The 15,703-nt window shown below is 36.2% G+C and overlaps 1 protein-coding gene across 1 annotated transcript in view; it reads left to right on the forward strand.

The window, feature by feature from the left end:
* The window catches only part of RSF1 (remodeling and spacing factor 1), a 179,625-nt gene extending 166,588 nt beyond the window's left edge, over nt 1-13,037 (forward strand). The window contains exons 12-16 of the mRNA XM_006864993.1: nt 2,135-2,202; nt 3,273-3,480; nt 5,853-6,073; nt 8,659-8,847; nt 11,770-13,037. Of these exons, the coding sequence (XP_006865055.1) occupies nt 2,135-2,202; nt 3,273-3,480; nt 5,853-6,073; nt 8,659-8,847; nt 11,770-12,341 (1,258 nt within the window). The 3' untranslated portion in view covers nt 12,342-13,037. The remainder of the gene's footprint in view (nt 1-2,134; nt 2,203-3,272; nt 3,481-5,852; nt 6,074-8,658; nt 8,848-11,769) is intronic.
* The last annotated feature ends 2,666 nt before the right edge of the window (nt 13,038-15,703 follow it).

Below are 15,703 nucleotides of genomic sequence, written 5' to 3' on the forward strand. Positions count from 1 at the left end.
AGTGAGGTTGGCCCAAGATCGAACATTGTTTCGTTCTGCTGTGCATGGGGTCGCTATGAGTCGGTTCTGACTCGATGGCACCTGACAACAACAACATGAGTCAGAACCACCACCACCTGTTCTTCTCTGTTCTCTGAGCATAAACCTCTCTCTTCACTTAAACTGCAGAGTGTTTTGTCTTTTTTCTTGTTAAGTGCGCCCTTAGGTTGGGACTCAGGGACCCTATGTACAACAGGATGAAACACTGCTCTTTTTACTCACGCTGTAGTATTCCTCTCTTTCTTTTAATCTTTTGTTTAAAAAAAAATTGTAAAAGAAGAGTTCTTAACCTGAAATTTTTGAGTTCTTTGAATTTATATATAAAACCTAATATCTGTGTTGGTAAATACATTTTCTTGGGAGAGGAATTCCATACTTTTAATGAGTTTCCCAATTTGATTATCTATTATGTGACTTAATCCAACACTTTTCAGTATAATTTACTGGGATGATGAAAATGTTCCATTTTTGTGCTATATGGATAGTGAGGACCAGAATTTTAATTTTATTAAATAAAGATTTTAACTACACATAGTTAGCAGTTACTCTCTTTAGCTCTTACATAAATAACTTTATCCCTTTGGTCCCTTCAGCCCTAAAGTGAAAGCAGTTTTATATGTGAAAAAATCACTTTAGGAATTATGTAATCTTGACCATAGTCTTTAAGTGAGGGTAAATAGTCCTTGAGGGAGAAAAGCTTTTTTATAATTTAATATTATTTGTGAAACACTAATGTTCTTTGATTTATGTAGCAGATCCAGCCTGCCTTAGTTTTTTTGTACAGCCTATAACCTAAGAATGGTTTTGTGTTCTGACATTTTTAAATGATTGAAAAACACCAAAAGAAGAATAACCATGCATGAAAATGACAAGAAATTCCAATTTCAGTGTCCATCAATACAGTGTTATTAGAACGTAACAATGTTCGTTTTCTTTTGTAATTGTCTGTGGCTGCTTTTGCTCTCAATGCACAGTTGAGGAGCTGAAACAGAAATCATATAGTCTAAAATATTCACTAAATGGCCTCTAGGAGTCCTGGTTGTGGGTTAATGCACTGGATTGCAAAGTTGATTTGAATTGCAAGGTCAGTGGTTCTAGCTCACCAGCCGCTTCTCAGAAACCCTGTACAGGGTTGCTGTGGTCCAGAACCAACTTTGCAGCACTTAACAACAACAAAAAGTGTTCAGATTAGAGTCCTTGTGTGGTACTATAGGATAAGCACTGGACTTCTAACCACACGGTCTGCAGTTCAAACCCACAGCCACTCCTCCAAAACCCTATACAGGTGCTCTATGACTCAGAAATGACTTGATGGCACTTAACAACAACAATATACAAGTGATCTTTAAAAACCAAGCCAACAGACCCATTGGATAGACTCACCCAATTGCAGAGCACTGACTGCCAGCCAGCCCACCACCATTGCTAGGTAGCAAACGACTGGGGCTGTGCTGACTGACCCTTGCTCTGCCCATTTGTGTACCTGGGCATGCTGGTCAAGGCATACTTCTCCAAGCTAGACAACCCTGGCGAGGACACACCAGTGGAGGTCCTAGCCCCGATACTATTTGGCACGCAGTACTACATCACCCTCATCACCAGGCAGAAATACGCAAAACAGTCAAACCCTAAGACACTGATTTTCATACCTTTTGATGAGAGAGAGCACAGAAACATTCCCAGAACCAGGCTTGAAGAAGATCCTTCTGTGTGATGATAGGAGGTGAAACTTGCTCTCCAGTCTTTTCCTGCTTTTCACCCCATATAACATACTATGAAACCAGAATCTGCCTATCCTAACAATGCATGCAGCCACTGTGCTGAGCCCTGTAGTGTTTTCCTTTGTCAACATTGTATCTTTGTGCTTAAATAAAGTAACATGCAAAAGTGAAAAAAAAAAAAAAACCTAACAAAACAAGCAGACAAGATTTTATAAATTCAGTCTGCTTCAGAAAACCCTACTTTATAAAATAAATAAGGTTAAGATTTAGGTGATGTGATCAAGTCTCACTGTTTAGATGTGGCATAGAGCAGTTTCATAGCCAGGCCTTCTTAAACCCAACAAGCTTTAACGTGAACTTCATGTTTCATTTAGATTTGATGAGTTTGATGAAGCAATTGATGAAGCTATAGAAGATGATATCAAAGAAGCTGATGGAGGAGGTATGTGTTGATCATTCTCTTTTCTTCAGCTACTGCTAACAAAGTGATTGAAGGCCCTGATTAGAGCAGAAACCATATGTTTTGTATTCTCCATCTCTGTATATCACAAATACCATCTCCAATCTAGAATAATCTGTGTGTGCATAGATTTAGGTCTTGCTAATTATTCTAAAGGTAGTTTTGTTTTATGATCAGATATAAAATATAAATGTTTCTCCATAGATAAAAATTTACTTTGATTTCCAAATACAAAATCAAATGAAGCTTGTCTATTTGCTGTTTTTAGACTAGTTAATGTACAGGGTCGCTATGGGTCGAACTGACTGGACGGTACTTAACAACAACAATACTATAAAGCCTTGAAATTTTTTGATACCCAGAATCTAACTAATTTTTTAAATTAACTTTTTAAAAATCATGTGTTTAATTTCATAATCTTTAATAGGTAACTTTAAAATAGAATTTGGAGGTAATTTAATTGAAGATCTATGTATGCTCAAATATTTTAGCATATGGTTTCAGTTTAGTTACTATAATTGCTCTGGGAAAGATTAATAATAAACTTGGTAGTGTAGCTGCAGAAGTTACTACACTTCTGTTTTATTTACATTTTGCTGCTTAATTCTTAATGTTTTTCTGTACTGTAAATAGTCAAAAATAAAACAAAGATAATTTTCAAAAAGAGATTCTCAAGTTACTGCTAATACATATGAAGCCTCTTTTTGGGGTGATGAAATTAGTTCTGGTGACTGATTTGGAATTAATGATAGCAGTACAACTTGTTAGTATGCAAAAGAAAAACCAAAAACCAAAATCTTGAATTTTAGCTTTACCAGGGTAAATATTAGGGTGAATAAATTCTTCACACACACACAAAAAGAAGAGATGATCTACATAGTGAACATCTTTTTAGTAGGGTAAATAAATGCTAAAGCTCTCCTGATGAGAATTCTGTCTCTTGAATTGTGAGAAAACTGCATATAGGAAGATTTTCTATGCAGGGAATATAATAGTCTCTAGAAATGCGAGGGAAGCTTTCAATAAATGTACAGTTTCTCTCTCTAACTCAGGAGTTGGCCGAGGAAAAGATATCTCCACCATCACAGGTCACCGTGGAAAAGACATTTCTACTATTTTGGATGAAGAAAGAAAAGAAAATAAACGACCCCAGAGGGCTGCTGCTGCTCGACGAAAGAAACGCCGGCGACTAAATGATCTGGACAGTGATAGCAACCTGGATGAAGAAGAGAGTGAGGACGAATTCAAGATCAGTGATGGGTGCGTGGTCTGCCAGGAGACCCTGTCTCTCAATGGTGGCTTATATAGGACTAGCAAAGAGAGGCTTGGCCTTATTATCAGGGAGCTTTGGTTGTGTACACACATAGGCAGCTTTGATTTATTTTTGGGATATATAAAGCTGATTTAAGAATGCTGATTTTGGTCTTTTTTAGATTAAAACAGAAAGTTGGTTTATGGTTTGCTGTTTAATACTCAAAATTGTATTTAAATATGATGATCTGCAAATGAACCTTCATTTGTTGAAAGCCTTTTTCTGTACCTTTGTGCCATTTCCTGAGCTATAAAGTTGAATACTGTCCATGTTTATGAGCGATAGACAAGTAAGTAAGTAAGTATATTCACAAGTATTCCATGATGAGCCATGGGGTTTGGGCTTGGGGAATGTAATCTTGTCTGGAAGGTTAGAAAATGGTTCTCTGTGGATCAGGTTATTACAGTGCTACTTCTCTTATATTTTGGAAGAAACAACCCTCAAAAAAAAAAACATCATGTTGCACGATTGTTACTAAAATAAACAAAAATATCAAAATGTGAAGCTTTTGTAACTTTACATATCCTCCATCTAGGCCTAGATACTTTTGAATGCTTTGTTTCCATCTCTCTAACCCTTCCACCCAAAATGATTAAATCTTCAATATACACCATGTCAAATTTTGGCATACTCAAGGGACTCAAATCATGTATCTTATCAGTGTTCTTTGAATTTGGGAACAGAAAGAAATCTGAAGGGGCAAGATCAGGGCTCTAGAGTGGATAAGGTAAGGTTTTTCAGAGTAGTTTCTTATAAGACAGCACTTGATACCCTCAAAGAATGAGCAGGTTTGTTGTTATGATGGAAAAAATACCTTGGCATAATTTTTCTGGCCCTTTTCTCACCAATGAAGTTTTTGGTTTTCTTCAAATGGCTTTCTAAAAGCCCACGTGACCTTCTGTGTCCTTTGAGAATATCTGTAAAAATTATCCCTTCAGAATCACAAAGGAACAGTCACCATAACCTTCTGAGCTGACTTCTCTGCCTTGAATTTAACTGGACAAGCAGATCCCCTTTGAATCCACTGTTATGACTGGACATTGCTCTCTGGATCGAACTGGTAAATTCAAGACTCATACCCCATTATGATCTGTTCCATAAAACTGTCATTAACTTAGCTCTTGCTTAAAAGACTGATGGAGAGATCTGCTCTGTGAGCTACCTGATCTTTTCGCAATGCTTTGGCACCCATCAAACTGAAAGCTTGCTGAGATCAGGATGTTTGCTTAAAATTGGTATGCCAAACAAGTGAGATCCAAACTTCAGTAACTGTAGCATCAATGGTAATTCTATAGTTTTTAAATACTTGTTTCTGGACTTCAGCTATGTTGAGGTTGAAGATTTTCCCTCTCTTGGCTTATCTTTGAGGTCTTGCCAGCCTTCCTTAAAATGTTAGATACATCTAAAATCAGCATTCCCATTAACTTTTTGGGAATCTCCTATCGTTTGAAAATATGTCCACTTGAATTTTGTTTAAAATTTGATATTATCCATAACCTCAAATTAATTTTTTTTTCATGACAAGTTTTTTTGTTTGTTTTTGCGAAGGCACCATAACAAGATAAAGACAAGGATATTACAGAGAGAACTTGTTTGCAGCCATCCACTGATCACAAAGACATGTTTAAACACATTTTCTTTGGAATAAACCTGTGCATACATCAACTGGAACCCTGGTTGCAATACATTTTGAGTTATCCTAGTTTAGGTATTAAGTTTTTATCCTGAGGATAATGAAAAACTGCCAAATGGTTTTAAACATCAGACTGATGTGAGATGTTTTCAGAAAGATTCATTCTGACATTCAGATGAAGGGAATATTGAGGGGAAATGTGACTATAGAATAGAACATTTGGAGAGTTGCTATAATTAGGTAGGAGAGGAGAGTGTGAAAAGAGTCGTCAAGTTTGAAGAATCATTGTTAAGGGATAGACTCAGGAAGAATTAGTAATTGATTAGAGGAGAAGTAGGATGAATATCAGGCTCTCTGTTTGAGTCACTAAGACACACAGAAGAGGAGAGTAGCTTGGGAACAGTTCATTTTGGCATCTTGATTGTAGTACTTGGAGGACATCTCAACAGAGCCAAAGCAATTTATATACAAAATTAGCATCATAACTCTCCTTAAGAAAAAGGCAGGTGACTAAACATTTCTCCACTTTATGAACAATGAAATTGATGCAGTTATCCTAGATATGTTACACTAAAAATTTTACTTTATAGTTCACTGGACTTGATATAATTTGAACTCTGATCTCTGAATAAATGGATTCCTGGTTCCAGATGCTCAGTCATCATCTATCTGATTTCTCTTGGACAGATCTCAAGATGAGTTTGTTGTATCTGATGAAAACCCAGATGAAAGTGAAGAAGATCCACCGTCTAATGATGACAGCGACACTGATTTCTGTGGCCGTAGACTGAGGCGACACCCTTCCCGACCAATGAGGCAAAGCAGGCGTTTACGGAGAAAGACTGCAAAGAAAAAGTACTCTGATGATGATGAAGAGGAAGAATCTGAAGAGAATAGTAGAGACTCAGGTAAAAATAATTTGTATCCATATCACATCAACTCAATAAATTCTTAACTTCTGGAGTTTGGTATTCTTAAAAAAATATTCCATTCAATTGTAATATATATAGTTTATATATTTTCTCATAAAATATTTTGTGTTCTGTTCTTATAACCTACCATTAAATAAGTTTTTCAGATGAAACATATTTAAGAAAATTCATATAGATGGATAAGTAAACATTATGCCAAATTCACTTAGGACTGTGATAAAGCCTTTTGGTGCCAAATGTTTCCATGTCTCAGTAAGTTGAGAATACTTTTTAACGTGCCCAGCTATTAGATAAAGAAGGATCACCAATTATCTCTTAATAATCAGACCACCATCAAACATTCCGTGGTTTTTATAAATATGGTTTTCATAGCTTATGCATATCCCTAGTAACTGAATAAATAGTAAGGGAATACCAGCTCAATGAGCAGATAGATATGAGTCTTGTATGGAACTGGCAAATAGGTAGCCATTACCTTACTGGAGAAATACCATGGACATAGGTATTATAGCCCTGACTTTTTTGTCTGTTTACTTTCTACACCTTCTGAGAGTAAGTTAGATACATCCTGCTCCTTTGTTTCCCAGAACAAAGACATTTTTTTATATAACCATAGTATATTTATTAAAATCAGAAAATGTAACATGTACATAGTTGTATTATTCAATCAGCAGAACACATTCAAATTTCATCATGCCCCCTAATACTATCCTTTATATATAATTTTTTTTCCTAGCCCAGGCTCAAATCCAGGATTATTACACATTACGTTTATTTATGTCTCCCTTCTCTTCTCTGGAGCATTCCTCAAATGTTATCATTCTTAACTTTGATCTTTTTGAAGAATACATAATAGTTTGTAAAATATAACTTCAATTTTTGTACTTCCACATGAATTAAATTAAAGTTGTATTATTTTTTGGCTGGAATATCACAGAAATAAATGTGTCCTTCAGGGCTTTCAATGTACTATTTTTTCACTTTGCAATTAATAAATAATTTGTGTAATGATATTTTGAACTGTAAATATCTTGATCTTTATCAGATGTTTTACCATCCACTAATGATTTTCTTAGTCCATCATTAAAAAAAAAATATTCATTACTTGGTGTAGTCTATTATAGAGAGTGTAGTGGCTCTATGTGATAAGCAGTGGACTGCGAACCACAAGGTCCATAGTTCGAGCCTACTGGTTGCTCAGTGGGAAAAAGATGAGGCTTTCTGCTCCTGATAAGATTTAAAGGCTTGCAATCCTATACAGGGTCATTATGAGTTGGAATCAACTTGATGGCACTTAACAATAATGACAAAATAGAATCTGTTATTATTACTGTTTAGGCAGGAAAAAGATGAGGCTTTCTGCTCCCACAAAAGATTTAAAGCCTCAGAAACCTATAACGCTTCAGTTATTCCCAGATATTTGGTAACTGTTGGCTAGTTATTTTGAAATGTATGAAATACATAAAAGAACAAGATGGGATGTGCTATTTCATTGGAAATTGATAAGCACTCTTGGCAAACAGCTCTTGACACAGCACCATAGTCTGACTATGAGTTCTTTACTGATCATACACGGTAAGAGCAGTGTACTATCTAGCAATGCTGTGAGAATTTAAGTATTACTGTGTGCTCTATTTAGCAGATTTTGATTCCACTTAGGGAAAGAAGAAAAAAAGTAATAAATTCTGTACTTTTTTGGAACACATTTATCAGTTTTTTATAGCTAAAGTGTTTAACTGTTTTGATGCATAATGAGGGTATGACTGTAGCTATAGATTGGAACAACAGACTGTCCGGAGGCAGTATATAACTGTCCACAAGAAGGGCAGCTATGGTAGTTCTGGAGCTGACATGGTAAATCTAGATTGGATGCTATAGAAGATGGGTTGTTTTTTGTTTTTTTGTTTTTGTTTTTTTTTTAGTGTAAGACTTAGTGATTAACTGTTAATAGCATGCATTTGTGAGATTTGTCATTAAAGACTTTGATACCACTGAGTCTGTTCAGACTCAGTAACCACTACCAAAAATACCATTATTAAAGCCACTGCGTCAGTCCACTTAGTTTTTTGCTCACCCTTAACTTTACCAGGACTCCTGATGTGGCACTGTAGGATCAACACTGGACTGCAAACCATAAGGTCGTCAATTCAAACCCATTAGCTAGCTCCGTAGAAACCCTATACAGGGTCACTTAGTCAAAACCGACTAGACTGCACTTTACAACAATAAACACAAAGATGAAGTCTCACCATACTTAAAAGGGGGCATTGTACTTCTTCTAAGACATTTGTTTATCTGGCAGCACATGAGATATTCCATATTCTTCACCAACACCATAATTCATAGGCAGTTTTTTTTCTAGTCTTCCTTATTCACTGTTCAGCTTTTACATGCATTTGAGGGAATTAAAGTACCATAACATAAAAAGAAAGTAAGATAAGCATCATTGTTCATTTAAAATATTTTATGACTAAACCTTTACATTTTTGTTACCAAAGGTATCCACACTTCTCCTTAGTAGACTTAAATTTTGTACTTCTCTTTCTTTCCTTTTATAACAGAAAGTGATTTTAGCGATGATTTTAGTGATGATTTTATAGAAACTCGACGAAGGCGGTCAAGGAGGAACCAGAAAAGACAAATTAACTATAAAGAAGATTCAGAAAGTGAGGGTTCCCAGAAGAGTTTACGACGTGGTAAAGAAATAAGGCGAGTTCACAAGCGCAGGCTTTCCAGCTCAGAGAGTGAAGGTGAGCAATAGATGTTCCCATTTAAAAATGTTTGCAAAGGAAAAGGTATTACTTATAGTGAAATCAGTATAGTGATTCTATATTATTTAATAAAAGTCAAATATAATCAGTAGTAATTTTGAGACAAAACCTCCTTACTCTCTGCCTGGTCACTAATTAGGTCTCAGAAGATAAAGATTGTGATCTGATTGTCCTGCTTCTTTATTTTTTAAACCTTATTATTTATCGCCCTTGTTTTGAAATTTTAATCTGTGATTTTGAAAAAGAATTACAAGAAAGATATATGCAATCTCTCTCCACTTTGCCTGTGAGCTTCAATTGGTAATTATTTCATTGTGTATTGACTTGGCCTATGTCTCATACCAGACTGAGTGCAGGAAACACAGTAAAATATGAATTTGTGAAATTACCTTACTCTTTTCAGTTAATCTTGAGTTCATTTTAAACTATCCTAATCCTTGCTTTCTTCCTTTTCTTTATCATATACTTCATTACTTAGTATGTGTTTTGAAGATTGTTTGCTTTCATAGGAACTGGTCAGTTAAGTTCTCTGCCTAAGCCAGCAGAAAACAGGAAAGAAATGTTTGGATGTGAAGAAATTGGGTGAATATCTGGTTTCATGTATAGTTATCAAGTTGGCTTTGTAATGGATGGACAAATACTATTAAAAATGATGCAGAATAGTGGTTTGGGGAGTATTTACAGTTTCAGAAGAGCTACTGTGGAATGCCTTACTAGGGGACATTTGACTGAAGACTTAAAGGAAATGCTGGAGGTCATATCATTATCTAAAAGAAGAGTGACACAGGCAAATGGAACAACAAACGTGAAGGCCATTAGGCAAATTTGTGTCAGGATAGTTGGAGCAAAAGAGTGTCTTAGTTATCTAGTGCTGCTAGAATAGAAATACCACAAGTGAATAGCTTTGACAATCAGAAATCTTAATTTTTCACAGTTTAGGAGGCTAGAAATCCGAATTCAGGGCACTAGCTCTAGGGGAAGACTTTCTTCCTCTGTCACCTTTGGGGTAGGTCCTCATCTCTATTCCCTCTCTGTGGGCCCCACAAACTGTGGAGCTCTCGTCCCCTGAGTCTAGAAGGTTATCAGTGCAGGGAACCCAGGTCCAAAGGAGACATGCTGCTCCGAGCTCTTCTTTCATGGTCTGGAACTGAGGTCCATCCCTTTCACTTCTTTTATTTCTTGTAAGATAAAGATGATGCAGACCACACACTAGGAAAACTGCCCTTACATTGCCTCGTTAATTAACAAACACAGCCGAACCCTCATTAATGTAACCTAATCCTGCCTCATTCAGAAGAAGTCAGGATTTACAACAAACACATCACAAATAGAAGATAACTAAATGAGATTAAATTGTAGGGTTGATTACATTACTGTATAACTTTCAAACCTTATCATATACATAACTACCAGACCTTGCCAAGTTCACTTACATTTTTTAGGGACGATTCAAGCCGTGATAAATCTGTGAGATATGAGGGCAAAGAGATCAAAGAGCAGCAGTCAGCAAAACTACAGCTTACCTATATTTGTAAATAATCTATTGGAATACCCCCACATCCAGTCATTTACATTTTATCTGTGGCTGCCTTTATACTACAGTGGCAATATTAAATAGTTGCAACAGACTGTGTGGCCTGAAAAACCTAAAATACTTACCATCTAGCCCTTTGCAGGGTAATTTTGCCATTTCCTGATGAGGAGCAGCAGTATCCTATTGCACTTTCAGCAGTGATAGAAATGTTTTGTTCAATACAACAATCGCTAACCTCATGTAGATATTGTGTTCCTGAAATGTGACTAGTGTGAGGAATTGAATTTATTTTACTTGAATTAATTTACATTTAAAATACACATGTCTAGTGCCATATTTGATAGCCCAAATTAACCATTATATAGACTTTGGCTTTTATTCTGCACAAGATGATAAGCACTTAGATAATTTTGAGCAGAGGAATGATATGTTCTAACCTATGTTTTAACTTGCTGTTGTATCTGTGTTTAGAATAAATTAAAAGGGCCAAGGGTAAAAGCTAGTTGACAACCTCTTGAAATAATTGAGATGATAAATTGGTGGGTAGGACCAGGGTAGTTACAGTCAAGGGGTTGAAAAATAGTCGGATTGTGGTAATTTTGAAAGTAGACCCAAAAGATTAACAGTTGGTTTGATGAGAGAAAGAAGCAAGTCAAGGTTAACAGCTCAGGGTTAACTGCACAATTAGAAAAATGGAGTTGTCAGTAACTAAGATGGTAGAGACAAAAAGGATGCAGGTTTGAGGCAGATGATTTAGACATACTAGATTTGAAATAACTCTTTAGATATCCAAGTGTAGATGTTAAACAGGCAGTTGGGTCTCCGAGTCTAGAATTCAGGGATTGCCTGTAAACCAATCTGGGAATCATCAACATATAGGTAGTGTACAAAGCCATGAGATTGGTAATGTCATCTAAGATGTAAATATTGATAAACAAGAGAAGCCATAAAGGGTCATTTTAACCACATGGAATGCGAGTTGACACAGTGTTTCAAACATCCAGATTTGGGTGCCCGGTTTTAATCTGTTTCTGTTTTAGTATGTTTACATTGTTTCTTTATTTGTAGGACTAGTGAAAATTAGTTCCTTAAATTAGTGATGAGCCTATCTTCATTTAATCCAAGGATCATCAGATTTCTTTTGTAAGAAATTTGATTCTGCTCTTTTCTAAAATCGTAGATAAAATATATTATGAATCATAGTGTGTGTTATTGTGATATTGAGAGTTCAGAAATAGGCCAGTCATTAAAGAGAGATACTATGTATGCAAAAGTTTCAAAGAAGTGGGATGGATATGAGGAGCAAAAGAATACTGAAATCTGTTTATGGTTTACTGTCAATGGTTTAAATGTGCTATTTATTCTAGAGAGCTATATGTCCAAGAACTCTGAAGATGATGAACTAGCAAAAGATTCAAAGCGGCCCATTCGAAAGAGGGGCAGAAGCACAGATGAGTATTCAGAAGCAGAGCAGGAGGAGGAAGATGAAGGCAAACGATCCCGGAAAAGGCTTCACAGGATTGAGACTGATGAGGAGGAGAATTGTGACAATGCTCATAGAGATGCAGATCAGCCTGCTTGTGAGAGCCAGCCTAGGCCCTTGCCCTCGGAACCAGAAAGCACCAAGAAGCCCTACCGGATAGAAAGTGATGAGGAAGAGGACTTTGAAAATGTAGGCAAGGTGGGGAGCCCATTGGACTATAGCTTAGTGGACTTACCTTCTACCAACGGACAGAGTCCTGGCAAAGCCATCGAGAACTTGATTGGTAAACCAGCTGAGAAGCCTCAGACCCCTAAGGACAATAGCACAGCCAGTGTGAGCCTGGCTCCTAATGGGACAAGTGGTGGGCAAGAGGCAGGAGCACCAGAAGAAGAGGAAGATGAGCTTTTGAGAGTGACTGACCTTGTCGATTATGTCTGTAACAGTGAACAGTTATAAGACTTTTTTTTTTTCCATGTTTGTGCTAATTTATTCCACAGTAGCTCTCACACCAGCGGGCCAGTTATTGAAAGTTGTTTTATTTTTCCTAGAAAACTCCACTACAGAAGGACTTTTTAGAAGAAAAATTTCAATAAAACCAGAAGTCTTTCTGTGAAGTGACCAGTTTTGAACTTTGAAGATAAATAATTGCTGTAAATTCCTTTTGATTTTCTTTTTCCGAGTTTATGGTCCTTGGTAATTTCATTCATGGAAAAAATCTTATTATAATAACAACAAAAGATTTGTATATTTTTGACTTTATATTTCCTGAGCTCTCCTGACTTTGTGAAAAAGGGTTGGATAAGAATGCATTCCGAATCTGTGAGGGCCCAAAACAGAATTTAGGGGTGGGAGAAAGCACTTGTGCTTTAGCTTTTTCATATTAAATATATATTCTATTTAAACATTCATGGCATAGATGATGATCAACAGACTGTTTAAAAGTTCAAGTCTGTACTATTGCAGTTTGCAGATTGTAGATAACAGCATACATAAATCACTTAGTAATTGCCTTCATGAAATCAACTTGTTTACTATTGGAGATAACCACACTTAATAAAGAAGAGACCGAGAAAGTACCATCATAAAGAGCTCTAACCTAAGTTTCTGTTTTTAGCGGAGTTTCTTGTTTTTTTAAAAAAATCATCTGAAAAGTATTTGTATAGTAAAATGTATGATGAAGCTTTGACAACCAGATTGTGCTAATAGCAATTTTTTTAAAAACAGCTTTATGCATTGGTGATGAAGTGGCCTCTGATACTTCTGTGTATAATGGAGATTTATTAGTGAAATGAGTGTGGTCTTTCTTAAGGTCCAGGTGGACTGTAAACTTTGCAGATAGTGTATAATTCTTGTGTTCTGGCCACTTGATAATTAAATATCTGGAATATCATTTTGAAAGAAATACATCTATACATAACATACATGAAGAGATGCTAAGCTGACAGCGATGTTTTAGCACATTTGAAATTGGGGAAGGGATTTTCAGGTGAATTTTAACTGGTCTATTCTTGCCCTTAGTATCTACTTCAAATTGAAGTCTACAAACAAAGCAGTTCCTTTGGGAGGTTTTTAGTTTGAATTTTAGCATGTATGTGTGTGTGTATGTGTGTGTGTGTTGGAATTTTCTATCTGCCTGGATATATTAGCAGGTTTTGAATGTAGTTTGCCCTTTGGCCATTAGACTTCTATTAAAATTAACCAATAGTCAATTGACCAACATAGAGTTGAATGAGAACCGCCAATACACTGAAATTAATAGGCATGACATCCATTCCAAACATCTCAACACTTTAAAGAAAGATAAACCAACCCTTTGTTTCAAGAAAAAGGGCATTTGTAACTAAATATCTTGCTTGTGACACTAAAACATAAATTTTGTTTTATTTAGTTTCTGTTACAGCTGTAAAATTTCAGGTGGAGCCATAACATTGTACAAAGTGTAGCACTTGTGATTAAACCTTGCCTGTCAAATTCTGAAACCTTCAGCTATTACTTCTGTGAATATTTTTGCCCTGGGATTTGGGTTTCTCTGTTCCAGTGCTGTGTCTGTTGCCGGCAATAGACACATCCTATCTGCTGCTGGCCCAAGGAATTAAGTCACTTTTCTTTCCAAATTAAGCATTATGTGCTAGTCAGTGTATACTAATGCACTTCTCATTTTTATTATTAAAAAGCTGGCATTAGATTTGCATTTATAAATACCTCTCTGGAAACTTTTTATTCCTTCATCACTTTCTTCAACAGGTGTTGCCCCTAAATCTTATCTTTTGGCCTTGAAAGTTTATAGCTGTTGTTTTTCAGTTGATGTTGGTTATTTCGTTTGTTTCATTTTGTTTCACTTTAGTTCTGTAGTACCTGCCCATTCATATTTTTGCTTTGATTCTAGTTATGTATGTATCTGTATAAAAAATAAAATAATGAAAGCAGCCTAAAAATAGGATGCACCAATAGCATGTGGTTCCAAGTAAGTTGTGATTTTATTGTGAGACAATGTTCTGTTGGAAGGGAGGGGAAGGGCATACATTCACAAACAGTAAGACAAGCTATGTAAGAAGCTATATCTGCGTACAAAGCCTTCTGTCCTCATTCTAGCTAGGTCTATTTCAGTTATTGGGCAGTCAGTTAAGAATTTTGGTTTTTTAATCTAAAGTAGGCGGGCATTCCAAAGGACACCTGCTAGGAAAAGGTAAGTTATTTAGGATGTGCACGTGGCCTTTCCTGCCACCCTTATTCCTCTGCCATTTTTGTCCTGCAGCCTGATGAAGTCACTACGGTGTACACAGAAACTAACGTGTCCTGTCTCTACCTCTGGATACACCAGCTCCTGCTTCCACCTAGTAGTCCTACTTTACAATTAAGCAAGTAATCAGAAGAAGTATTAAATGGGTAGCTCATTTATTCCAGTAGGATGCTTGAAATAAATAAGGGGATCTTTTTATCACTCTGACTAAGGTAATTGTTAACATAGTAAAAACGGAATATTCCATTTAGCAAATATCCCACTGGTATATAAGGGTTACAATACCACTGTCACTACCTGATATTTCCCAAATGACTAAGTGTGAACTTGATAGTGTTTCCCTTCTAACTATACATTTTGATTAAACCAATTAAATGGCTTAGCTGCGAGGAAAGCAATAGCAGCAGCTGATTCTTAAAAATTATTATTATACTGATATATTGATTATGTTAAGTGCAGTCCAGTTGGTTCCAACTCAAAGCAACCTTGTGTAGTGAGGAGTTGCTAGTGGCTTTGAACCACCAACCTTGGATTAAGTCCAGTGCTTATCCTACAGCACCACACTAGGACTGCAGATTGATTATAGATTATTTAATTTTGAACAATTAAAAAACAGTTCTGCTGCTTGGTGTGTAGATTCAGCCCTTCAGAGAGACTGTTCACTGAAATATTAAATTTAAATATGCTTTGAACAAAGTTAAAGTGAGAGACAAAAGTAAATGTTCTGTATCTAAATATATATGGTCATTTAAAACTGGAGAAAATATACAAAAGCAGAAACTTACAGAGTTTAAATCTTATTGGAACCTTATTAGATTACTAACCATAGATTTAAGTCTACAATTGTTGTTAAGTGCTGTTAAGTCTGTTCCAATTTATAGCCACCCCTGTATAGGGTTTCCGAGAAGCAGATGGTAAGCTTAAACCGCTGACCTTACAGTTCAAACTGACACTGCTTTCCAGCACATTAACCCGCAGTAGAAAGATGAGGCTTTCTACTCCCGTAAAGATTTACACCCTCGGAAACCCTGTACAGGGTCGCTATGGGTCGGACCCGACTCAACGGCACTTAACAACA

Source organism: Chrysochloris asiatica, unplaced genomic scaffold (assembly GCF_000296735.1).
Source record: "Chrysochloris asiatica unplaced genomic scaffold, ChrAsi1.0 scaffold00074, whole genome shotgun sequence".
NCBI lineage: Eukaryota > Metazoa > Chordata > Mammalia > Afrosoricida > Chrysochloridae > Chrysochloris > Chrysochloris asiatica.